The sequence below is a fragment of the Aulonocara stuartgranti genome (genome assembly GCF_965226115.1).
Source record: "Aulonocara stuartgranti genome assembly, chromosome: 5".
NCBI classification, from domain to species: Eukaryota; Metazoa; Chordata; class Actinopteri; order Cichliformes; family Cichlidae; genus Aulonocara; species Aulonocara stuartgranti.
Genome location: NC_138943.1, coordinates 34,007,128 through 34,033,543, shown reverse-complemented (window position 1 = coordinate 34,033,543; position 26,416 = coordinate 34,007,128). Strand labels below are relative to the sequence as shown.

The 26,416-nt window shown below is 42.7% G+C and overlaps 2 protein-coding genes across 2 annotated transcripts in view; one reads left to right on the top strand and one right to left on the bottom strand.

Moving 5' to 3' along the window:
- The window catches only part of LOC309706776 (uncharacterized protein), a 217,420-nt gene extending 199,771 nt beyond the window's left edge, over nt 1–17,649 (top strand). Inside the window, exon 2 of the mRNA XM_082533612.1 lies at nt 16,564–17,649. Coding sequence (XP_082389738.1) covers nt 16,564–17,418 — 855 coding nt within the window. The 3' untranslated portion in view covers nt 17,419–17,649. The remainder of the gene's footprint in view (nt 1–16,563) is intronic.
- On the bottom strand, nt 13,500–15,574 carry LOC309706791 (uncharacterized protein). The gene is made up of 2 exons (XM_082533635.1): nt 15,238–15,574; nt 13,500–14,922 (listed from the first exon to the last, which is right to left on the bottom strand). The coding sequence occupies exons 1-2, from the start codon at nt 15,317–15,319 to the stop codon at nt 14,531–14,533; spliced, it is 474 nt and encodes a 157-aa protein (XP_082389761.1). The 5' UTR covers nt 15,320–15,574; the 3' UTR covers nt 13,500–14,530.
- Nucleotides 17,650–26,416: the final 8,767 nt, after the last annotated feature.

Genomic DNA, 26,416 nt, shown 5'->3' with positions numbered 1-26,416 from the left:
ATTTCTTCGGAAGCCACAAAAGCCTTTGCAACTCTTTCCACATGTATTCAATGGAAACAGACTTTTAATGGTTATAACTAACACTTTCAATGGATGGAGGCAAACATCGCATGATCTCACCTTAGATTCAAGACTGGTAACGTCTTAATACAGAAGAGCTATCCCTTCAGAAACATTCATTTTGCTTTTCAGTTCCACACAGAATATTTTGACATTTTATGATCTGTGGTCATCGCATTATTTTGAGATTTTGAGTATCTTCCTGTATGTATGGCCTTCTAACCTTGTGTCAAACTTAAAGCCAGTTCAGTTGTAGATGCAATGATTGGTGGAAAGTAGATTTCACCACCTCATTGTTTTCAACCATAGTCCAGCCATACATTTTCTTCATTACCTAAACCCTCGGCGCTACAGATACTACTGTAGTGGCTACTGTCACGTCAGATGTTAAGGTCAAGTGGTTAGAAGTCACATGACTGCAAAACCTGAACTGAGCATCCAGGTTTAGATTTATGCTCCATAATTTTTTTTCTCATTCATTCAATTCGCGGGGGACGGGAGCTTATGCCAGCTGCTACAGACAATAAAGCAGTTGTTATTCACCTAACAACACCCTGGGCAGGCCACCAGTCTGTTGCAGGACTACACTCTCATTCACACTCACGGGCAATTCAGAATTGCCAGTTAATCTAAGCACTTAGAGAGAACATGCAAAACTCCACAACGAAATACCTCAACTAGATATTTGATCCCACGACCTTCTTCCTTTGAAGCAGTGGTAGTAATTAGTGTGCCACCCAGTCCATGCAGGGTGAAGCAGCTTAAGAAAAAATACTATTCTTAAATATATATTAAACACAACTTCAAAGGAGCGTTAACAGTAACACTTCACAACAACATACTGAATTTGTTGACATGTTTGTCGTATCATGTCTATGTGCTGATATTCCATCAGGATTCTTTGGAGCTTTTCTCCTCTGCACACAAATGTACAAAGATGAATCTATTCACACCACTTATTACCAGGTAGCTTTAACGAAACCTTAAACACTAAGCAGTCCAACAACCACTAGTTCACTCTGACTAAAATACCCAGCCTATATTGCCACAGGCTGATTTTTTTTAATTTGATTAAAGTAGCAGGAAAACCTCAACAAGTAAGAACATTTTATTGTGTTAACCACTAGACCAGTGGAGGTACAAAACACTCTCATCTTATTAATGTGTCAAATTCTTTAGAAAGTAAATCTATGGGCCCGAAGATGGTCACTCTTTTATTTCGAGGTCATGGAGAAAAAATAATAATAACCGGCATGCTGTTATTCATCTTGGAATGAATTATTTGGTTCTTGTCGGTTTTGCCAGTTGGTGTCCTGCAGGCCTGACCAGGCTTAGTTAAAGGACAAGTGTGGCCCCTCCATCCTATTAGGCTCTGATTAATCAGCCTTTTCTTCAGAGTCGAGGAGCGTGATGAGAAGAGGCATTGAGCCTGGTGTAACCCCCTGCCCCCTCCTGTCTTTCCTCCACCAGGCTACCCATCCACCTGCTGTGGCTTTGTCTGTGGCTTTGGAAGAGCTTTGGCTTTCAGCAAAAAGCCAGCAGTGACCACACACTTCAGCACGATGCGCACACACACTCGAGCTGGCATAAAGGGTGGAAAAGTTGTCTGCCGCAGAGTACTCCTTTTGTCTGGTTGGAAATGCCACCGGAACAGGGTTTGGGCCATGAAGGGACACTAAACATTTCCCTGAAAGTCATACTGGTGAAATTTTCTAAGTTATGATTGCACACAGGGCGAGGCCAGTTTCACTGCAGGTTTTATAGCCTTCAGAGAAGAATTCTCCCACACCACAGTGGAATGATGTCTCTGCTCAGACATCTGATACAAAAATAATCAAAACGCAGTCTCCATACTTTGGTGGAAGCTGATCAAATTATAATTACACCTTGAAAATGACTTTGTCTCTATGAGAACAAGCACGACGAAGGTCTGGAGGCAATCTTGTCAGAATATGTAATGTAATGAGAACTCTGGCCTTTTTACTGAATGTCTTCTTCCACGTCACCTCTTGGCTTTCCAGTCTTGGCGAGGCAACATTATACTACTCGACTTTAGTAATATCACATCAGCAGGCCTTATTTGATGTAGTGTCTATTGTGTGTGTTGTGAACTTGTAGTCCAAAAGATTTTTGCTTCCATCAAGCTGGAAGCTATAAAGACAAGGTCCCGTATGATCCTCCTCTCAGCAAAGATTTAATGCAGTCAAAAAACGCTGAGCCAGCAAAGAGGGACATTGTGAACGTGGTGTTCCACAACATTTAGTTTCTGTCCTAAAAGGCCTCTTTAGACCCAATTCCTTTCTGCTAATCTAATGGGGATTTGATTTACTTTAGGAATAAGTCTCTTGATCATTTTTCCCTAAAGACCCAAAGCCAGTATTACTGGATCAAACTTAGTAACATTGCTGCATCACTGCAGCACTGGCTGAACAAGTCTGAGTGATTGTAGTCATAATGATGCATAAACATGCATTGAGATCATTGTGTACCCCTCAGTCACAACAGCTTTGTAAATGACAGATCTCTACAAACAGAACATGCAAAATCTGTAGCCAAAAAACAAGATTATTGGTACCCCCAAGCTTTCTGTTTCTTTTTGTAGTTTGACTAATGTTAACCAAGGCTGAGTGGGATCTGGCTGCTTGTCTGTTCACTGACATCTTTCATTGGCTTTTTCAAATATATTAGAATTCACTGTCTGTTTCACTGAAAACAACATCCAGCTCTCATTATATGTATTTGTTGCACACTTGAATTAAAATCAGTTAAAACTCGTGTGGCTTTATAAGTCTGCCTTTACTGTATGACCTACCCATTTGCAAATATACAGACATATTTTGTACACAGTCTCCAGACTTTTGCTAGGCTCGCTGTGTTAAAGTGACTGGCCTGGTATGTTTTGAACTCAAAACAACAAATACTTCATACAGTAGTATAAATGATATCAAAATAAAGAAAAGCTACTGTGATTACCAGTCTTATATCACTGTGATTACAGTTAGCTAAAAAAAAGCCACGAGGTCGCCACATGGACTGGTGAATTAGCTTTAGCTGCTAACAGTTAGCTCCATGGCTAATTTACCCTATACACACTATCAATAAATAGACAAAAACATAAATAATGGGAATTAATAGCCAACTTTCCCAACTTAACCTTACACCAAGGTTAAATTCTGACTATTTTGTACCTGCTTACCTGCAAATACGCAGACATAGTATGTAGTATTATAATGAAATAAAAGATTACGGGGTGGCTTCTTTCCATCCATTCCTTCCTTAGAGGCTTCAGTGAACCACCAGGCAGTGTTGCCAACTCCACAGTAAGGAAAATTGCTATTGGCTGTCCTAAAAGTCGCTAGAAGTCGCTAAATGACCTCATCGCCTAGTTTGCATAATTGGTCTTGCTAATGTAATTGTAACCTACGTTGTTGGAGAGAGAAATAACATTGTGGAAGAGACATAAAGTGAGTAAAAAACGTCCTAAATGCATTTAGAACTTATTTAGAACTACAAATTTAATTTATTTTAGCAATTATTGTTTTTTAATGTCACAATTCCAACCCTGCTCCAACCCTGTGGACCGGCAAAAGTGACCCGATATTGGCACTCTCTTACTTTGAGTGTGTGTGTTTTTATAAGTAGTTTTAAATCTTGTGATTCACAAAACAGCATCACAGTGAAAGAAGAACTGACTGCGTTACATTCAGTGCGGGAGCAGCGGCTTCGCTCATGCGCGATTCATTTGCAGTTTGGACGCATAGGTGTGAACATCTCCTGCCCTGCAGCTGGGGGAGGACTATCCTCCGCCTGTGAGTGCTTTGGCATGGGTGAGGTGCACCGTGTCAAAGCACCGCTGCTTGTTGAGAGTAAGAGCGATACGTGCTTTCACATCAAAAAGTTGTCATAAATAAGTCTCCAATAACACCAGAAAAAGTCGCCAGATTTGTCGCTAGTCGCTTTTTAGAAAAAACGTCGCTAAGCCGGCAACACTGCCACCAGGACACTTGACTCTAACAGGCTGTCCTCCACACTGTCTCATTCATAAAGTGCTCTACAAACCTGAGCGCTGCAGCTAAGTGATGTATTTTTCTGTTTCGATGCAGCTAGCCAAACACCAATCAAGCACTTACTGCTTAAGAGACAGAGAATGAAAGTGGACGTATATCCTTGATTTTAAAAAGATTGAGTAATCGATTCTGACACTAGTTAGCTAACATAGATGTAAATTCAACTGAACAACCAACTCAGTGACATCACCTTTTTTACTGGCAGAAGATAGTGCCATGCTCTAAAAACTTTAAACAGTTATTTTTTAAATTCAGCTTCACCAAGAGCGTTAAATCTACGATAGTTTTTTAGATCAGACCAAAGAAACTATGGTAGAAGTTTCTTTCAATACTTCTTGCCCTATTTAAGTCCTAAAAAACTGGCTATTGACTCCAGAAGGTATGTAACAAGAAAACTTTGCCATCCATCTTCACTACTTCTTCTTGCATCTACACCTTTACACCTGCCTCACCCTCATTCAGGTGAATTAGAGTGTGAATGTCCGCTTGACTAACGGTCGTTCCATTTTTCTACTCAAAGGCACCACCTCCACCTGTTTTCCAACTACTTCTTCCACTGATTTTAAAAAAGTAGTGTGCATCCATCCACCTATCAGACATTATAAAACTAGAAAGATGATGACAAGCCTCAGAAACTTTAACGACATGAAATTTAGAGTACAAAAAAATAAAGAACAAACTAAAATTAGACTCAAGCAATGATTTAGTCAAATCAATAAGTGCATGATTAAAGATGTTTGGTCAATGATGTGATGGTAAAATGAGGCTGATAAGTTTTGTTTTGATGATTTACCCCCGAACCATTACTGATAGGGGTCAACCCACTTTAATTAATGATTAAATTAAAGTGTTTACCACAGTGGGCTGACGCTGTGTGAGGGGCACACATAACACACTCTCTCTCCCTCCCTCTCTCTCACACACAAAGTATTATTCAGTAATGAGTGAAAAAGAGGGAGTGAGAGTCAGAGAGATGGGCCCTCGAGGTGTTGACTACATGGGTGCTGACTTTAGCGTTTATTGGCGCTCTCTTTCCCCACATTTACTGGCTGTGACTTCCTCTGTTTTTAGTGACAGAAACCACAACTATGCATGTGTTTATTTCTCAGCGTCACTCAGAAGCAAACAGTTTCCTCGCTAGCGGGAAGCAAGTGAGGAAAAACTTGATTTGTATGTGTCCAAAAGGCCTGTCTGTCAGCACCAAAAGTTTCGGTCTCCATGCACAGGTTGACAGGAGTGGCTTTGGCCTCGGCCCAAGTAATAGCGAGTACAGTATGTATGCCAATAGGGATATTTTGAAGAACTAATTTTAACCATCAGGCAAAGGAACCAGGATTTAAATTAAGTTCCGGGAAGATTGTTTTTCCACCTAAAAAGTCCCTGCTCGAGGCCTAGCAGTTCCCGAAACTTCACGAATTTGCTTTTAGTGGTGTGACATTCAATTCAATCACAAAGGTCACCTCAAAGCATTTGATATTGTAAAGACTTTGCAAAATCAGAAAGAAACCCAACAACTGCATAACCCCCTATGAGTCACATCAAGACACTTTATATTTGTAGGGTAAACCATACACTAACAGAGAAAAAAACAACAACAATCAAATAACTCTGTATGAGCAAACACTCGGGGACAGTAGGAAGGAAAAACTCCCTTTTAGCAGGAAGAAACCTCCAGCAGAACCAGGATCAGAGAGGGGAAGTCCTCTTCCTCGACCAGTTGGGGGTGAAGGGAGAGAGAAGAGAGCAGAAAGAGACAAGAAAAAAGGGCAAAGTATAAGACAGAGAACCACAGTTCAATAATTGCTAATAAAAAAATACAGTAATGGAGTTTAAAAACACAAGTTATTAAAAACGGTGAGTGAAGAAGAAATGCTCAGGGCATCATGGGAGGCCCCCAGCAGCCTACTGCAGCATAACTAAAGGATAGTGTAAGATTACCTCCAATCCTATACTATATACTAGTATAAACTTTATCTAAAGGAACATTTAAAGGCTAATGAGAATGCTGGTCTCTCAATTCCAAACTGACTGGATCCACAGTAGTTTGAAAGCTGAAGGCTCTGACTGCTGTTCTACTTTTCAAAACTCTAGGAACCACAAGTACTGTAAGCCAGAGAGTCAGGTACTCGGTTAGGATAATACAGTACTACGAGGTCTTTAAGATAAGGACCTGATTATTCACCTATGTGAGGAGAAGTGTTTTAAATACAATTTAACAGGGAGCCACTTAGTTGAAGCTAATGTGGGACAGATCTTTCTGATCCAAGATGGCGCCGCGTATGGATGCCCTGGTGCTTCCGTGCGTTACTTCTGTTTTGTTTTTGTGCATAACTTCTGTGTCTGGGCACTCCTCTGGATATTCTTACACCAGAGAAGAGCTTCTTAACTACAGGACTACAACACCTGTGGATTTACTTCCAATATTTGTCGCATCTGCGGCAGATTTACTGCAGACTCTGATCAGGAAAGTGAGACGCCGAAAGAGAGGTAAGCGAGCCGGCGCACTCGTGCGTCTGAGGAGACGTGGACTGCAAACTGCTCTTCCTGGGATCTTCCTTTCCAATGTACGCTCACTCGGGAATAAAATAGACGAGCTGGCCCTGATGAGAAGCATGAACAGAGACTTTGCCTCCTCCTGTGTCTTATGTTTTACGGAGTCGTGGCTCTGTGAGGACATCCCGGACTGCGCGCTCAAGCTGGAGGGCTTTCATCTGCTGCGCGCGGACCGGCAGGCCTCTCTCTCTGGTAAGACCAAAGGTGGAGGTGTCTGCTTCTACATTAATAGTGGCTGGTGCACAGATGTAACAGTGATTGCTCAGCACTGCTCTTCCTCTCTGGAATACCTTTTTATTCACTGCAAACCGTTTTACTCTCCGCGGGAGTTTGCTTCATTCATCCTGGCCGCTGTTTACATCCCGGCAGATGCGGATGCGCAGGCAGCTCAGTGCGCACTCGCGGAGCAGATACTGCACATGGAGCGGACATTCCCGGACTCTCTCATCATTGCTCTTGGGGACTTTAACAAAGCCAATCTGAGCCATGAGCTTCCCAAATACAAGCAGTATATTAAATGCCCGACCAGAGAGGAGAGGACATTAGACCACTGTTACAGCACGATCAGCGGGGCCTATCGCGCGGTGCCCCGCGCTTCACTCGGACTTTCTGACCACGTCATGATCCACCTAATCCCCGCATACAGACAGAGGCTGAAGCTCTCCAAACCTGTCGTGAGGACCAAAAAACTGTGGAGCAACGAGGCTGTGGAGGAGCTTCGCACGTGTTTGGAGTCTACAGACTGGGACACAATGAAGGCTGCTTCTAACAGCTTGGACGAGTTTACGGACACCGTCACCTCCTATATCCACTTCTGTGAGGACAGCATTGTGCCATCACGCACCAGGGTGAGTTATAACAATGACAAACCCTGGTTTACTCCTAAACTCAAAAAGCTGTGGCTGGAAAAGAGAAAGGCGTTCAGAAGCGGAGACAGGGACTGCTTTTTTTTTTTTTTTTTTTTTTTCTAAATGACATCAGAAACAGCAGTATGCGACATTACGTGATGGCAGAGCTTCCTTTGTCATTTTTTTTTTTTTTTAATAAATAGGACAGGGGGAATGAATGAGAGAAAGAGGGGGAGAGAAAGAAAGAAAACCAAAGGGGAGAAGAGACGGTGAGAAGGGGGGGGAAGAGAGAGAGAAAAAAAAAGAACTCCTGGGTCACCTGTATGGAGAGAAAAAAAAAACAAACAAAAAAAACAAACAGAGGAGACAGCAAACAACAAAGAGCAACATAATAATAGAGAAAACAAAGCACCATCACAATAAACTAGCTAGTCATAGATATCAATATTTACTAAATAATAAACGATATTGTGCAGCACGCAAGATAGACAGCGCACAGTGTGCTTTGAGGCAGCAGCCAAGAAAGCTTTAGTCCGCGTCTGTGAATACCCATGTGTGCATACCTGTGTGGATCAGCATGCTTGCATTCCAAAGGTTTCTCCATGTAATGATCTGCTAGGGAGTGTGGGGGGGCCACAGCCCCGTCCTCCAGGGTGTGAAGCGGGTATGGAGGAGATCAAAACTCCAGACATCCAGAGGCCCCCAGAACACAAGAGACCATGGAAGACCAACAGAGGGGCAGCCGCGCCACTGTTCCAGTAAGAGCTGAGGAGAGTCCCAGATGAGGGCTCGCCCAGCAGCCGCGGAGCAGAAGTCAGGGGGAGTTGCAGTGACGCGCCTGTGAGCTCCGCCGGCCCCCAGCTGTGCCTGAGTGACCGAGCCCCAGGCCAAGAGGCCGGGGGCACCCCACCTCCAAAGGGGCCCGAGCGAGCCCCAGGCCCCAGGCCCCGACAAGCGGCCGCCAAGGAGTGAGCCGGTGTGTACCCAGACGCCCACCCCCAGACACAAAGAACCACCAACACACCGACACCTGAGGGAGTCCGCCACTGGCAGGGGAAGTGGTGGTGGGTGGAGATAGGCCTCCAAACCTTGGAGGGCCTGAGGTGTCCCCAGAGAGGTGGCGTCTGATACCCAACCTGACATATAGACACAGACATACAGGCACACACAGACACAAACATCCATTCCCACCCTCATGCTCTCATATGCACTCACTCCACACTCAACCAACGTGGAGACAGACATAAAGAGACGCTGTACACACAATCACACTCCCCAAGCGTACTCTACAAACCGGGTCTAGGTACCCTTGCCCCTGGAGGGGGGAATTGCACCCAGACCCAGGTGGTGTTACCCTTTTCCCTGCGGTGGGGAGAGGCAGACCACCCCGACTCCGCAGCAGCAGGGAGGCCCCACACCCCAGACCGCAGTCGGACGGCCAACTCCTCCTACTAGCCCTCCCGCTCCAGCAGGCCGCAGAGAATGGGGGTGGGAGAAGACTCCAAACCTCCCTCCACCCGCTCATTGTAGTGTTGATGCATATGTGTTCTAAGGTGCAATTAAAACCCAGGAGGGCATGGAGCTACCTGCCAAGGAGCAGCAGGTAAGCGCATAGTCCCTCCTGCTAGCCCTCAATGACTAAGTGTATTTAAAATTGAGAGGTGGGCAATGACGTCAGGGGTGAGGTGTACACCCTGATGGTAATTTGGACTCCGTGATTGTGCCCACCCCCAAGATCCTATATGTATGTGTAATGAGAGTGTGAATAATGTGAATGTCTAAGTTGTGGGATAAAATTGAGGCAGAGGCAGCCAGAAGGGGACAGGTGGGGGGGGGGGGGGGGGGGTAGCCTCCTCTGTACCCTGGTGACATACCCCCACTCCAAGGCCCTGCATGTGTGGGTGGTTGTGGAGGAGCGGGAAGAGGGAGGCAGCTGGAGATGGGGAGGGAAGGAAGGGAGGGGCAGGTAACCCCTCCCTGGGGCCAGCTCCCCCGCTGACCCCAGTAGGCACCCCCACCCTTCGCGACCCGCCAGGGAAGGGGGGCCCAGGCCCATCAGACCGGGGCCCAGTGCAGTAGCGCCCTCCGGCTCCACAGAACCCTGGACAGTCCACCCAACCCCACCACAGAGAAAACTGCACCCACCCCACCATCCACACATCTTCCAGACTACATAAGACGGTAAACGCCCAGGCTGAGATCCTCCTCCACCTCTCCTGTATCTCCCCCTCCCGCAGAGAGTTCCTGAAGAGAAGAAAGCTCCTGCAAGATGTGACCATCCCCCCCACCAGTTGAAGAGCCCCCCAGGCGGCTCAACGCACCGGCGGCACCCTGCTCCAGGGCCGGGCCCCCATGCACCCACCCACCCACAACCCCGGCAACACACCAACCAGGACCCAAGCCCCCGAGGCCCGGCCCGGGCCCCAGCCCAGAGACGGAGCGCCCCCAGAACCTCACGCCCATCCCGGACCCACCCAGGGGCAGCCAGGTTGCCAGGTCAGTAACCCACGTCCGTCAGCACAGACCCTCCCCTAGCCCCGCTGCACGCAGCCGCGAGGAAACAGTCACCTGAGAGCCAACAGAGCCCCCAACCGGACGTGACCGCTACCCCGGGTTGAGCCCCCCAAGGAAGATGCCTCCGGGGAACCCCCCGACGCCCTAAGCCTGTCCCTACCCCCTCACCAATCACAACAGTGAAGGCGGGACCAAACTATGACCCCCCACCCCCACTAGGTGATGGAGCTGATAAAAGGGGCCCAGAGCAATTGATCTAATGTGGTGGCAGAGGCTGTGTCAAGACTAATGTAATCTAATAGATAATTTCTATATTGGTTAGAATTAAGATTATTTTTATTTTTCCAGTTCATGAGGACTGTTTTCTTGGCTATGCATAGGGCAGTGAAGATCATATGGGCTATATTCTTTTCTGAAGTGACATTATCTAAGCTGCCCAGTAGACACACTAAGGGGGAAGTTGGAATGTTACATTTCAGACACTTTGATAAGTCTTCACATATCTCGCGCCAAAACTTTTGCACTGGTGGACAGAACCAAAGAGCGTGGATGTAATTGTCTGGTGTATTGCCTTGACAGTGTGAGCAGTTGTTGGAAGATGTAAAGCCCATCTTGAACATCCGATGACCTGTATAGTGCACTCTATGAAGTATTTTGTATTGTATTAATTGCAGACTGGGATTTTTAATTAATTTAAAAGTTTTTAAGCAAATCTGAGACCAGAAGTTTTGGTCTAGGTTGACTGATAAATCTGCTTCCCACTTTGCAGTAGGAAGGGATATTGATTCATCTAATTTAGAAAGTGTTCTGTATATTTTAGACAATAATTTGGGGGATTTAAGAGTAAGAAAATGTGCCGCACTTAGTGGTGTTTGTAATTCAACTTGACTGAGGTTAAATTTCTTTTTTACTATGGATTTAATTTGTTGATATTCTAAAAACCTTGTCTTGTTGATCCCATATTGTTCAACTAGTCTGTCAAATGGAATAAATTCTGTTCCCTCTAATATATGTTCTAAGTATTTAATTCCTTTACAACTCCATTCTGGGAAATTAATCATATTATTGTTTTGTAATATGTCAGGGTTATTCCAGATAGGTGTACGTTTGCATGGGATTAATGAAGACTCCGTTATTTTTAGAAACTCCCACCATGCTGTTAGAGAAAAGCTGATGTTGATACTTTTAAAGCATTCATGTCTTTTGATGTTTGAGCTAATAAATGGTAGGTCTGAAATCTCTAGATCCTTGCATAGTGCCTGTTCAACATCTAGCCAGGGCTCAACTAAGAAGGTATGTTTTAACCATTCTGAGATGAACTGAAGCCTGTTGGCTAAGAAGTATTGGTGAAAATTAGGCAGATCTAATCCTCCTCTATCCTTGGTTCTTTGTAGCGTTTTTAAGCTAATACGCGGGGGTTTATCTTTCCAAAGGAATTTGGAAATATATGAATCCAGAGATCTGAACCAATCTTGTGATGGTTTGTTAGGGATCATCAAAAATAAGTAATTTATTTTTGGCAAGATCATCATTTTTATAGTGGCGACCCTTCCCATGAGTGATATGGGTAAAGATTTCCATCTAGTCAGATCGCCTTCTACTTTCTTTAGAAGTGGGATGTGGTTTAGTTTAGTTAAGTCTGAAAGCTTAGGAGAGACATTAATACCTAAATATTTAATATTTCCGGATTGCAGTGGGGCAGAGGAAGAATTATGGAAGGAGCAGTTAATGGGGAGAACTGTAGATTTTGGCCAGTTAATTGAATAATCTGAAACTCTTGAAAACCAGTTTATTAAAGTAATTACCTCAGAGAGGTTGGTTTGTGTGTTTTGCAGAAAAAGCAACACATCATCCGCATAGAGACTGATTTTATGTTCTATGTTCTTACATTTTATGCCCTTAATTGTTGTAGCCTGTCTAAATGCTGCTGCTAGAGGTTCGATAAAAATTGCAAAAAGTGAAGGGGAGAGTGGGCATCCCTGTCTGGTGCCCCTCAGGAGACAGAAGCTGGAGGATGTCTGGTCATTTGTTCTGATACGAGCCGTTGGGGAATTGTATAATATTCTTATCCAGTTTATGAAAGAGTTTCCAAAACCAAATTTGTGTAAAGTTGCGAATAAAAATTTCCAATTAACTCTGTCAAATGCTTTTTCTGCATCTAGAGATAATATTATGGTTTCGATGTTTTTATCGTATGAGTAGTCTATTAAATTAAGTAATCTACGAGTGTTTGTTGAGGAGTGCCGACCTTTTATGAAACCAGTTTGGTCAGGATGAATTAAGAGGGGGGTTATTTTCTCTAATCTCTTTGAGAGAGCTTTGCAGATTATTTTAAGGTCTACATTTAAAAGAGAAATTGGACGATAGCTTGAGGGAAATAAAGGGTCTTTGCCTGGTTTTAGCAGGAGACTAATGTTGGCAGAATTCATATTTGGTGGTAGTCTGCCCTTTTCCTCGATTTCCTGCAACATGCTGTGGAATACTGGTGCCAAAATTGTCCAGAATTCTTTGTAGAATTCTGCAGGGAAGCCGTCTGGACCTGGAGCCTTATTATTGGGCATACTTATCAGGGCTTCCTGGAGTTCACTTGGCGTCAGTGGCGAATCCAGTTCCATTGCTTGACTGTCTAGTAATTTTGGAAGAGTTACGTTGTCAAGAAACAGATCAATTTCATTTTTAGATGGGTTTATTTGTGGTGAGTATAAAGTTTCATAGAAATCCCTAAAAATGTTGTTTATTCTTCCAGGATCATATATTGTGTTCCCCGATAAATCTTTAGCAGCACATATAGTTATTTTTTCTTTATTTATTTTTAGCTGGTTAGCTAGAAATCGACCTGATTTGATACTGTGTTCAAAATTCTGCAAGCGAAGTCTTTGTATAAGGAATTGTGTTTTTTTATTAATAGTTTCATTTAATTCTAGTTTTGTTTTGCATATTTTGTTCAATGTTTCCTGATCTTGGTGGGACGCGTAGGCTTCTTCTAGTGATTTGATGTTTTTTTCTAATTCCTGAATATTTTTGTTTTCTTCTTTCTTTTTGTGTGATGAGAAAGAAATTATTTTACCTCTCATCACAGCTTTCCCTGCTTCCCATAGAACAGAAGCAGATATTCCGGGAGTGTCATTAAAGTCTAAATATGAAGTCCATTCCTTTTTAAAGTATTTAATAAAGTCTTCATCTTTAAGTAGTGATATATTAAATCTCCAGTTTTTACTTGGCGTAGTATTATTCTTGTGCATTAGTGTTAAAGATACAGGAGCATGATCGCTGACAGCTATAGGATGAATCTCAGTGTCTGAAATGTCACACAGCAGTGAGCTGCTGACCAAAAAATAATCCAGACGAGAGTAAGAGTGATGAACATGCGAGAAAAAAGTATATTCCTTACTGGTGGGGTGAAGGGAGCGCCATGCATCGCAAAGACCAAAGTCGTTCATATACTGTTTGATTATATTTGTGGACTGCCAATTACGCTGAGTTCCTGTTGTGTTGAGCCTATCCATTTCTTCATTTAGTCCAAGGTTGAGGTCACCGCCAAGAATGAGTGTGCAATCAAGGTGTTCAGAGAGTGCACTAAAAAAACCGTGGAAGAATGAGGGTTCATCAACATTTGGACCATATATACTAACAATACATAGTTTTTTGTTCAATATTGATAGTTTAATAATTAGAAATCCACCCTCTGGATCTATAACTGTATCGAGTACTGTAAAATTAACATTTTTATGTATTAAAATTGCTACTCCCCGTTGTCTAGAATTATAACCGGCTGCAAACACGTTAGGAAACTCAGGTGTTTTAAGTTCATTTAAACCTGTGACAGGTTTGTGAGTTTCTTGTAATAAAACAACATCTGCCTGTAGTTTTTTAAGCTGGTTAAATATCTTTAACCTCTTTCCTCTGGTGCCAGCTCCATTTACATTCCATGTGACAAACCTCAGCATGCCCTTAATTGTGCGTGTATGTCTAATGATGTATGCTGGGTGTTTCGTTTAGACAGGTGGAGAGAATATGGAAACATCCCTTGTTTGTAAATAGAAAGAGAAGAAGAAGTGTGGTGAGAGACTCCATAAGTCTGACTATGTGTGTGAATATTCACTAATATGAACAAGCGTGGCTTGCTTATGTGTCCTGCAACTCTGTGCGTGCTGTGAGGCTGTTGTGAATGTGCTGCCGTTGAGCTGATGTGTTTGCGTGATCGTGTTGTGAAAATATGGAGAAATAGAGGGTGTTGTTTGTAGGTGAGTGGGGAAGTAGGTGGCCACAGCAGTGAAAGACAAGAGAAAGAAAGAAACCACATGAACTGTGAGCGACAACAAAAAAAAAAGAAACGAAACGGAAACATTCCAATTAAAGCAATGACGGAGGGTGACGGTGTTATATCTGCTATGACATCATATTGATATTACTAGCTTAAACTCATGTTAAAGGAGAGAGTGTGAATGAATAAGAAAAGAGTGTAGCGGGTTCTTATCTGGAGTGCAGTTAATATAACCACGGTGTGGTGCCGAGGTCGCGGTAAAGCTGTCCGTCCACGTAGAGCCGGTCCACGGCGATGACAGCACGGGAGCCTTTCTGGATGAAGCTACGTCGAACTGGGAACAGGATCTTGCGTCGTTCCAGGATCTCTTTGGGGAACTGGTCGTTCACGCTGAAGTCCGTTCCTTTCAGCTCTCTGCCGCGACTCTTCACCTGTTCCTTCTGTTTGAATTGACTGAATTTGGCCACAATAGGCCGTGGTCTCCCGGTCCGCGACCGCGCGCCCCCCAAGCGATGTACTCTATCGAAGTCGATGTTCTTTACGGTGTCCTCCGGCAGCTTCAGGTGGATTTTAATGAAGTTTTTCACCGTTGCCTCTGCGTCCTCTCCGGCAGTTTCTGGAATACCAGAAAACACAAGATTATCTCTCATGCTACGGGCTTGTAGATCGATAACGGACTCTTTTATTTTTTTATTTTCAATGTTTAGCTGGGTCACGTTATCGGTGAGAGATTTAACCGACTCCCGTAGCGTGGCATTTTCAGCGGCAAGCGTTTCCACCTGCTGCTGGCTGAATTCCAGGGATTCTCTCAGAGATTTAAATTCCCGGTGTAAAATCTCCACCAGGGACAGCCTCGCATCGAAACTGGACAATCGCTTGTCGATTGACTCCAGGATTTCTGCGATGTCTTTGCCGGCAGGCGATGTTGTACCGGGGGAGTCTGCCTGGCGACTTCTCTTCGATGACGGCGTCTCGATTTTGGCCGGGGAAGATGCACTCTGGGCCTTATGCATTACTAAATCTTGAAAACAGCGGTCGATGTAATCTTGGAGAGCGTCTAAACTCTCCCCGTTGTCCTCCAGGGTGTTAGAGATGATAAAACAGATGTTGTTAGTTATATGACAATTGATTAGTATATTTGGTAATACTGAAGCTTGGAAAACCTTTGTTAAACTCTATGCTACCATTTGCTTTTTCTCCGCCAAAATCTCCGGCGTCTGACGTCACCTACAACATCACTTCCGTCACTTACCGTTACCCCGCTCTTACTGCTCTTACTGTCTCCATTATCCTTATCAGACAGGGACTGCTACAGAGAGGCCAAGTACAGGTTCACTAAAGAAGTGGACATTGCTAAACATCAGCACTCTGAGAAGATGCAGCAGCAGATCTCAGAGAATGACTCGGCCTCTGTGTGGAAAGGTTTTAGGAATATCACAAACTACAAGCCTAAAACCCCCCACTCCACTGACGACTTGCTCTTGGCCAACACCCTCAACGACTTCTACTGCCGTTTTGACGAGCCATCAGGCAGCCTTCACACCTCCAACGGCCCCAACAATAGAGACACTTTGGACACTCATTCCCCCACCTCTCCCCCCTCCACAGAGCCATCACCACCTTCAAACACTTCACCTACAACACCCCCCTCCTCACCCCACACAAAAGAGGATTTCACACCACCTCCTCCCACCACAACTCTTCATATTCATGAAGCAGATGTGAGGAAGCAGTTTAAGAGTCTGAATGCTCGAAAAGCTCCCGGCCCAGACGGTGTGTCTCCTGCCACCCTCAGACACTGTGCAAACGAGCTGGCCCCAGTGTTTTCTGGCATTTTCAACTCCTCACTGCAGGCATGTCATGTGCCTGCCTGCTTCAAGTCCTCTACCATAATCCCTGTCCCCAAGAAACCTAGGATCACTGGACTAAATGACTACAGACCCGTGGCTCTGACATCTGTGGTCATGAAGTCTTTTGAGCGCCTGGTTCTCTCCTATCTCAAGACCCTCACGCCCCCCCTCCTGGACCCCCTGCAGTTTGCATACAGAGCCAACAGGTCGGTAGACGACGCCATCAACATGGTCCTACACTTCATCCTGCAGCATCTGGACTCCCCAGGAACCTACGCCAGGATTCTGTTTGTGGACTTCAGCTCTGCCTTCAACACCATCCTTCCAGACCATCTCCGAGGCAAGCTTTCCCAGATGAATGTGCCTGATCCCATCTGCCGGTGGATCACTGACTTCCTGACGGACAGGAAGCAGCATGTGAGGCTGGGAAAGAATGTCTCGGACTCCCGGACCATCAGCACCGGCTCCCCTCAGGGCTGTGTTCTTTCTCCCCTGCTCTCTCCCTGTACACCAACTGCTGCACCTCCACCCACCAGTCTGTCAAGCTAATCAAGTTTGCAGATGACACCACCGTTATTGGGCTCATCTCGGACGGGGATGAGTCTGCCTACAGGAGGGAGGTTGAACGTCTGGTGTCTTGGTGCAGCCACAACAACCTGGTGCTGAATGCCCAGAAGACAGTGGAGATTATTGTGGACTTCAGGAAGCACACAGCTCCACTCCCCCCCATCATCCTGACTGACACCCCCATCACCTCTGTGGACTCATTCCGCTTCCTGGGTACCACCATCACCCAGGACCTGAAGTGGGAGCCCACCATCACCTCCGTCATTAAGAAAGCCCAGCAGAGGATGTACTTCCTGAGGCAGCTGAAGAAATTCAACCTGCCAACATCGACGATGATGCAATTCTACACTGCAATCATCGAGTCCATCCTCACCTCCTCCATCACCGTGTGGTACGCTGGAGCCACTATCAGGGACAAACAGAGACTGCAGCGTGTTGTGCGCTCTGCTGAGAAGGTGATTGGCTGCAGACTCCCATCTCTGCAGGACCTGTACACCTCCAGGACACTGCGGCGTGCAGCTCGGATCTCAGCTGACCCTTCTCACCCTGGACACAGTCTGTTTGACCTGCTCCCCTCAGGCAGGAGGCTCCGGTCCATTCGCACCAGAACCTCTCGCCATAAGAACAGTTTCTTCCCCTCTGCTGTTGGACACATGAACAATAACCGTATGACTGTTCCCACCACTAACACATGACCCTACGCTGTGTTCACTGCATCATTCCATGTTTGGCACTGATCACCACCTGCACTCATGTATATATCATGTATATATCTATCTATCTACTTAGCACTTTTAATTCTTATTCACATTTTTATTTTCATGTCTATTTAAGCTTAATTTATAACAGTATGTTTGCACTGAAGCACCGCAGCAATTTCCTAATGTTGTAAACCCGCTCAACATTTGGCAATAAAACCCTTTCTGATTCTGATTCTGATAAGCTATGTCTTTTTTGTCCTTGTTAGTACTCTTGCTGCAGCACTCTGATTTAACTAAATGCTTTTCAGTGATCTTTCAGAGTAAGATGGTAATATTGATTTACATTATTGATTTAGCCTTGAAGTAATAAATGCAGGAACTAGCTTTTCAGCATGTTTCTACTCTTAGAGATATTGGGCAGATGAATGAAAGCAGTCCTACATATTTGTTTAATGTGTCTGCCAATGAAAAATTACTCCAAGATTTCTCACAATGTTATTGGGGGCTAAGGTAATACCATTTGAAGTAAGTATCTGTTTAGATATTATATTTCTAAGATTTTTAAGCTGGCGTACAAGGGTCTTTTTTTTCTGAATTTAGAAGAAGGAAATAGAGGTCATCTAGGCCTTTGGGTCTTTAAGACATGCGTATAGTTTAAACTAGTTGTGTCATAAGGCTTCATGGATATAATGCATGCAGTGTTTTCTAATACCTAAGGGAACCATGTATAATGTAAAAAGCACTGGTCCCAGCTCAGAACCCTGTGGAACGCTGGGACTAACTTTTGTGTGTAAAGAAGATTCCCCTTTATATGCATGAAATGGAATCTATCACATAAATAGAATCCAGTCCACTGCACTGCAGTTCCTTTAATACCAAGTGTGTCCTCATTTCCTTGGCAGACTTGGATAAATTGGAGAGAAAGGAAATATCAGCAGTAATTAACATTGCTGTCCTTAACCCTTTAAGACCTACCATAGAACCAAGTCCGCCAGAGCTTATATTATATTTTTACATGCTGTGGAGCCATTTTTGGGAGCATTTCAAGTTGCTATACATCAATACAACCATTATAGCCCAGATTTTAATAATATGTATTCATTAAGTGCATAGTAATTACATAAATTGCAAAAAAGTGCAATAAACTACAAAAAAATTGAAAATCGTTTTTGATTTTTTAACATATATTTGTAGTTAGAGAAATTTAAGAGTCTTATCCCTCAAAACTGTAAATACAAAAAAGTTGCACAAAATAGTTTCCCACCACAGGAAATTGATTTTGAGTGTCTTCATAGTTTTATTTTTGAAATACACCAATTTTTATACACTGCAGGAAAAATGAAAATAAATATTATACTGCAAATTTGCAAAAAAGCAGCATATGCATCAAAATAAACTATTTCCAGCAGTGCAATATGAGTCCTAAGAATCCCAGAAACGACACAGAAAGTCATAAAGTCAAAGATAACTTTTAAAAAGAGCAGTATAGGCCCTGAGGCCCTGATCGCAAAAAAGACTACATTTCCGCGAAAATGACGTCACTTCCGGTTTCGGGCAGGTAATGGCGGAAATGCAAAAGTTCGCGCTGACGTCTATTCCAACGTAGGAAGTGTTTTGAACAGCTGATCAGATCGGTAAAGCGTGTTTCTGGAATATTATGTTTTTGTTCCTGCAAGCGCTTTTTATGCAGTTTTTGCAAAGCTTTATGTGGAAGGAAACCGTGACCTAGGACAAGCTGATGGCATCAGATGTAAGTACAACTCCTCCGGTTTCATATGCAAAAAAAAATTTTGCGCTAGCTTACGTGGTTGCAGTGCTACTGGGATTTAAAAATAGTTACGCATAACAGAGCGTTCCCGCTCCGATCGGCTCTAAAGGGTTAATGACACATCTGTTGGACGGCTGTGGATGTTTTTCTCTCTTATGGTTAACATTTTATCTGTGAAGAAATTCATAAACTACACATAGTTTCCCCTAGGGATCAATAAAGTATTCTGATTCTGATTCTACTCAAGTTAACATTCAGTGAACTTGACCCTCACACAAGCTTTTCCTCACCAATTCATTCCTCGTCTCCTTAGAATTCACAGAAGTTGAGCAACGTCAGAGCTGAGTGTGTTGGCGAATGACAAACTCATGGCGGTTACAGATTTGTCACGAATAAACTGTGACTTGTTCCTCGCCCACATGGTTTCACTAGTTTTGTCACTGATTGCTTTGCTTGTAATCACGATAAACCATTCTGAAAGATTTTTCAACATGGACTGAAGATGATATTTCAAGGTTTGTTGACCATTTTTGCAGAGACAGACATCTGGAAGGACTTTGAGAGTACTACACATGAAACAGATGCCATATAACACAATCTTCACCTTTTAATATACAACTAATCACTTATTAAAGGGTTTAGATTCACTTCTACCCCTTTTCACCTTCGTGACATACCCAGATAAAAATCATCAAACAGCAGAGTTGTAAGGTAAAAGAAATGCATGGTAGATAGTTGAGTTTTGGAAGCTGTGGTTCTTAAACATGAGAATAATGCGACCGAACCCTACACCTAATTATCTGGTTGCTATTTAAACTTTTAACTAAAAGACCCTAAGAGTTTTCTCAAGTTCCTGGAAAAGATTCTTGGTCATCTTCATCTACCTTGTTGGAGCCATGAGACAACAGGAAACCAGATAGCTGCTTTCAACCATGAAGATTTCTCAAATATTTAAGGCATTAACCACAGCACCAGTGTGAAAACAACAACAACCAACCTCTCCAGGCTGCTGAGCTTTGCTCTTGCTGAGTGTTTCCCTTTCCCGTCCAGCTCAGTGTCATTTTGGCCCATGTGTTGACACACACACTCACACGTAGAGAGACACACTCACAGCTGAATTTAATTTGGTTCATTCCTCTGTTTTCTGAGGGCGCTGAATGGCTTCACCTCTCGCTGTTACTGTGAAGGCTGAGTGCCTTCAGGGATTTACCACTAACATCCTCCTTTAATGATGCCCAGGCCATTTATATAGATACACCGTAATAAAATGGGAACGGTTGGTGATATTAAAGTCCTGTTTTTGGCACATTAGTATATGTGAGGGGGCAAACTCCTCAAGATGGGTGGTGACCATGGTGGCCATTTAGAAGTCGGCCATCTTGGATACAACTTTTGTTTTTTCAGTAGGAAGAGGGCCATGTGACACATCAAACTTATTGGTAATGTCACAAGAAAAACAATGGTGTGCTTGGGTTCAACGTAACGTTATTCTTTCATGAGTTATTTACAAGTTTCTCTTTGTTCACAGCCATTGGCATGTCGAAGAGGTTAACACGTGATGAGCGGATCGAAATTGTGTTGATATCTGGTGAATGCAGTAACCGGGTCATTGCAGCAGATTTCAATGCAAGACACCTTACGAGACCACCCATCTCCCATGCTACAGTTAGCAAACTGCTTGCTAAGTTTCGTGAAACTGGTTCAGTGTTGGATTTGCCAAAACGTGGACGCAAGAAAACTGTCACTAATGAAGAAACATCAGTGGCTGTCCTAGCTTCATTCAGCAAGAGCCCACAGCGTAGCACTCGCCGCATGTCACTGGAGAGTGGCATTAGTCGAACATCCCTTCGGCGGATATTAGCTACTCACAAACTCCAGCTACTGCAGCATCTCAACGAGGATGACCCAGATCGGCGCACAGAATTTGCAGAATGGGCAAAACAAAAATAGGAACAGGGCCCTCAGTTCACGCAGAAGATTTTGTTCAGTGATGAGGCAAACTTTTATGTGAATGGTGAAGTTAACAAACAAAACCACCGCTATTGGTCTGACACTAACCCACATTGGATGGATCCCTCCAAGACTGTTGGAACAACAAAAGTGATGGTTTGGTGTGGTATATGGGGTACAACGATAGTGGGTCCATTCTTCATCAATGGAAACCTCAAGGCCACTGGATATTTGAAATTGCTACATGATGATGTGTTTCCCTCTTTGTGCATTGAAGCTGGCACGTTCCCTGAGTTCTTCCAGCAAGATGGTGCACCACCACATTATGGGTGCCAGGTCCGAGCATTCCTAGAGGAACAGTTTCCTGGAAAGTGGATTGGTCGTCGTGGGCCAGTTGAATGGCCCCCAAGGTCTCCCGATCTGACCCCCTTAGACTTTTATCTTTGTGGTCATCTGAAGGCAATTGTCTATGGTGTGAAGATACGAGATGTGCAGCATCTGAAACTACGGATACTGGATGCCTGTGCTGGCATTTCTCCTGCGGTGTTGCTATCGGTGTGTGAAGAGTGGGAGAAGAGGGTTGCACTGACAATCCAACACAATGGGCAGCACATTGAACACATTTTACAAGTGGTCAGAAACTTGTAAATAACTCATGAAAGAATAAAGTTACGTTGAAACCAAGCACACCATTGTTTTTCTTGTGACATTACCAATAAGTTTGATGTGTCACATGACCCTCTTCCTATTGAAAAAACAAAAGTTGTATCCAAGATGGCCGACTTCTAAATGGCCACCATGGTCACCACCCATCTTGAGGAGTTTGCCCCCTCACATATACTAATGTGCCACAAACAGGACTTTAATATCACCAACCATTCCCATTTTATTACGGTGTATCTATAATAAATGGCCCACCCTGTAGTTTGCAGAGGTGTATAGAATTTGCAAACACACACAAAATATTAAACGTGTGTCTACACTACTTCTCATGTGCCCACCTTTGTCACTAACCAGGTAGAAATCTTTAGGCACATTAAAGAACAGGATTCATGAGGATTTTATAAGGACTATTGTTGCAATAACAAATGAGCCTGGTGCATGGAGACATTACACTTCTTGTCAAGTTAACCCATGGCGACACAGAGCCAGAGCTGTAGATAGTTTGCTATTTTATTGTGGGCAGCTAAAAATAATAAACAAAACTTGAATGAACTAATATTTACCCAAACCTTCAAACAAAAGCTGTCCAGCTTTTTGTGTGCACCAAAATACTTAGAAGAAAATACTTAGAGAAATACTTAGAAGGCCTACTATCAATCAATCAATGCTCTTGCAGTAGTTGGAATAAAAGCTTGATGAAAATAATGAATGATTAGAATTAAAATTCACTGAAACCAAATGGAAAGTCTTCAGCAAATGTCTCACCCTCTTACTCAAATGTTAACATTTATTCAAAGGGAAATCTAACTGCTCATTTTCATGTTGTTATTCTGCTTTAGCTGACTTCTTTGTGTCTGTACCTCTGATCACGTTAAGCACGCGTGTTTCAGCTGCCCTCCCAGTTAGAACCTTGACTTTTCTGTGCTGTGTTTCTCATTGGCTAAAAGAAAACAAAATACTTTTTTTTAAAACTTTTGAGTTGTTGCTCATAGCTAAGCACAACCTAGCATGGACTCATGGTGTTAATAGACTTGAAGCAAATGGATTAGATGGAGCCGTGAAAGACTGCCAGACATGTATGATGAGTAAAGACTGTTTCTAAAAATGGAAAAGGATTATAGCTTAATTATTTAAAGCATAACATGTCCACAAGAATTTTGAAGTTATTTATTTTGACTGTAATCTTCTGTTTTTTGTCTCCCTCTTTTTTTTTGCCCAGATTTTTTCATTTATTTATTGTCCGTTTATTTTATTGTTCAGTGTCAACTTGTATGTTTTTAAGACTACTTCTGTGAAACCAAATCTTGTGTCCCAACATTTCCTAGTTCCAACTAGTCTCTTAGGTTTTCCCCTGTACACCACCGTGTGTCTCAGTGTTGGACTATCAGATGGCAGACAGGGATTTGGACTGGGAGATCTTTTCTGTGTGAGGTCAAAGCTCTGGTATTTCCAGTTGGAATTTCAGTTCCACGGAAAACCACAGCTTCAGCCCCATGAACCCCAATCACCACCACACACCGTCACACGAGCACGACCCCCAAGGGACAATAGGGTTGGAGCTCTAGCAGTGTGGAAAACAGGAAAACACACACACTTAGATTTGGTATGTACATTGACCAGCAGGGGATAAAGTCATAGGTACAGCAGTCACTAGACAGCAATGGGAGGCACTGCTGTGGTTTCACAGGGAAGGGGCAGTGAGACCTGGGTATGAGAGCGGTCATATAAATAGTCTGCAGAGGTTAAAATGCTTTTGATGTTTTGCCATTATCAATCTCCCTGGATTTCCTTTTTTTGATTGGGAGGCAAGATGTTGCTGCTTTTTTTTTTGTCAGATAGCCAGCTTATTAAAAAAAAATTCTAGATATGACAACAAAACTGGTCACTATATTCTTCGTTTCCAGTTAATACTTGTACAGCTGCTGTTATTGTGTATATATTTATTTATTTATTTATTTATTTATTTATTTATATTTCTTCATACATTCTTATATAGTTCTATACTGTGTATTGTGTATTTTGTTGTACAGTTATTTTATTTTCCAACTTTAATTTATATATTTTATCTTATTCTTTCCCAGTTAAATATACCCTTCATTCTAATTTGTGTTGTACAGTTATTTAATTTTTAACCTTAATTTATATTTTATTCCTTCCTAGTTAAATTTACCCTTTTTAATTTTTCATATTTATTTCCTATCTTATTCATAGCCTTTTCCTTTTTTTTTTCTTTAGGTCACGAGCAGTTGTCCAAGCATTTCACTGCATATCGTACTGTGTATGACTGTGTACGTGACAAATAAAATTTGAATTTGAATTTTGAAACAAATAAAAACCATAAAATGTTACCTCTGCATTCTTTTGCAAAAAATGGCCCCTATAGTTCAAACAGTATCATGGAACTAAGTGATGATTATAATTTTTTCACAGGGTCCATTTTATTATCAAAGTCTGAAAAATATTTACAGATTGGATAATAAACCCACAGAAATGTATGCTGGTTTATTATTGCAATTATGACAACAGTGTTCCTCAAACCTCAGTTTTCCTAAACTAACCCAGAATTTATTGTTTTTATGTCAAAGTCTTCACAACATTATGATAAAAAGGCTAGTTTTCAGTTTTCAGTGGTAATTCTATTCAACGGTTTACCTGTGGATCATATCCTGCTGCTGGTATGCTCAAACAGGAGTCATAGATGGAAACCATAGACTGAAAGCAAAGCTGGATGCCACCCACTGGTTTCAGACTCAGCATTTTAAAGTGTCAGCTTCAGTGTTTCACTCTCTCTCTCTCTTGTTTGGAGCCAGAAGTTGGCATATTTATACGAGTTTGCCAAGACTTGTTGATGACGGCTAACACTAACAACCCTGGTTAGCAAACACATACAGCGTATATACTGTATGGGTGCAAAGCTCAGACACACATTTTCATTAAAAACAGTTAAATAACAGATTAATAAAATTCTAGAATCTCTACTCACTGGTGTATAAATTTATCAAAATATGGGCATACAAAGAAATCATCCACTGTGCATTTTTGAAAAGGTGGGAAACTATCCAAAGAAACCAAAACTACATCTGTGTAAGCCCACAACCAGTCAACCAGGTCTGGACTATCAAATGGCCATTGCAGCCCAGTGGTCCTTTTATTTTTCAGCCAGTCTGTTTTAGATTTGACACCGTAATCATTCTCCTGTTGTGTGACTCAGTTTCAGCCAAGCTTTAGCTGTTAGACCGATGACTTCACATTTGACGCTGGAGTCATTTGGTAAAGAAGAAGATTTCGTGTTCGACTAAGTGGCTGATGTCCATGTCCTGTGGCCGCAAAACAAGCCCAAATCACCACATCTCCACCACCATGCTAGCGTGTAATCCACAGCATGTCTTTTGTTCTGTCTTCCTTCTCTCATCCTTACCAGTCGCAGCAGATGGCCCCGCCCCTCCCTGAGCTTGGTTCTGCCGGAGGTTTCTTCCTATTAAAAGGGATTTCTTTTCATTCCTACTGTTTCCAAAGTGCTTTCTCATAGGGGCTCATATGATTGTTGGGTTTTCTCTGTATGTGTTATTGTAGGGTCTACCTTACAATATAAAGCACCTCGACTGTTGACTGTTGTTGTGATTTGGTGCTGTATAAATAAAACTGAATTGAATTGTTAATATGAGTTGTTTTTGCTGATATGTTGAGTTTGCTTTTCAGTCTTCGGTTTTATGGTTTGTTCAGATATAACTTTGAAAAGATGGAAGAGGGCTTCTCCTGGCAACTTTTCCAAACAGACCATACTTGTTCAGGGTTTTTCTAAGTGTGCTGTAAAGTAATTTAACATGCGAACCAAGACCTGCAGAGTTTGAGATGTTGCTCGTGATTTTTTACAATTTCTCTGAGCATTGCACAGTCATAGTGAATTTGCTGGCATAACCACGCCTGAAAAGACTGGTAAATATCATGAATATTATCTCCTCTCCCAACCCCACTGTGGTTGAACTACAAAAAAAAAAAAAAAAGCTGAATTAAGGCTTTTTTTGCTAATTAGGGTGGAAATGAGAAAAAGTGAGCTTATTAGACCTCTGGAGTCTAATCTTCTTCTTATCTTATCCGTAGTCTATAAATACAACTGAATCCCAGGCCAAAATTAACAAGATATTGGCTACACCACAGTTTTGGACTTTTCAACAACTCCACAGTCCAAAGGTTGTGCTCAAAGTGCACTTTTTTTTTACGTCTCGTGCTAACTTTTCTATCTATAGCTAACCTCAGAACCTTATCATAAAGTCTTAACCTCCTAAGACCCGAACTCTTCCACGGCATGCATTTTTAATTTCTCTTTGATATTTGGGCTGATTGGGGCCCAATGAATGTAAAAACAAAGAATTACCAGATTTTTTTTTACCTTATTTTTGTTTTTAAGGAAAATAAGAGCCAAATATGAGGATATTCGTTTAAAATTTTGATAGAACAGTAGCAGTATAATGTCCTTGTGAGTGGATATCAGGCCCTTGTAGAGCAAAATTTAGTATTTTGGTCTAAATAACCCAAAATGTGATGTCCACACATGTGGACGCCAGGTCCTAGGAGGTTAAATCATAAAATACTCTGTTTCTTAAAGGGTCA

What these genes read in the sequence shown, in the direction of transcription:
- LOC309706791 (XM_082533635.1), bottom strand. Translation starts at nt 15,319, where the DNA reads ATGCATAAGGCCCAGAGTGCATCTTCCCCGGCCAAAATCGAGACGCCG. An exon ending in TCGCCAGGCAGACTCCCCCG is followed by an intron (nt 14,923 to 15,237) that starts GTACAACATCGC and finishes CTGGTATTCCAG; the next exon opens with AAACTGCCGGAGAGGACGCA.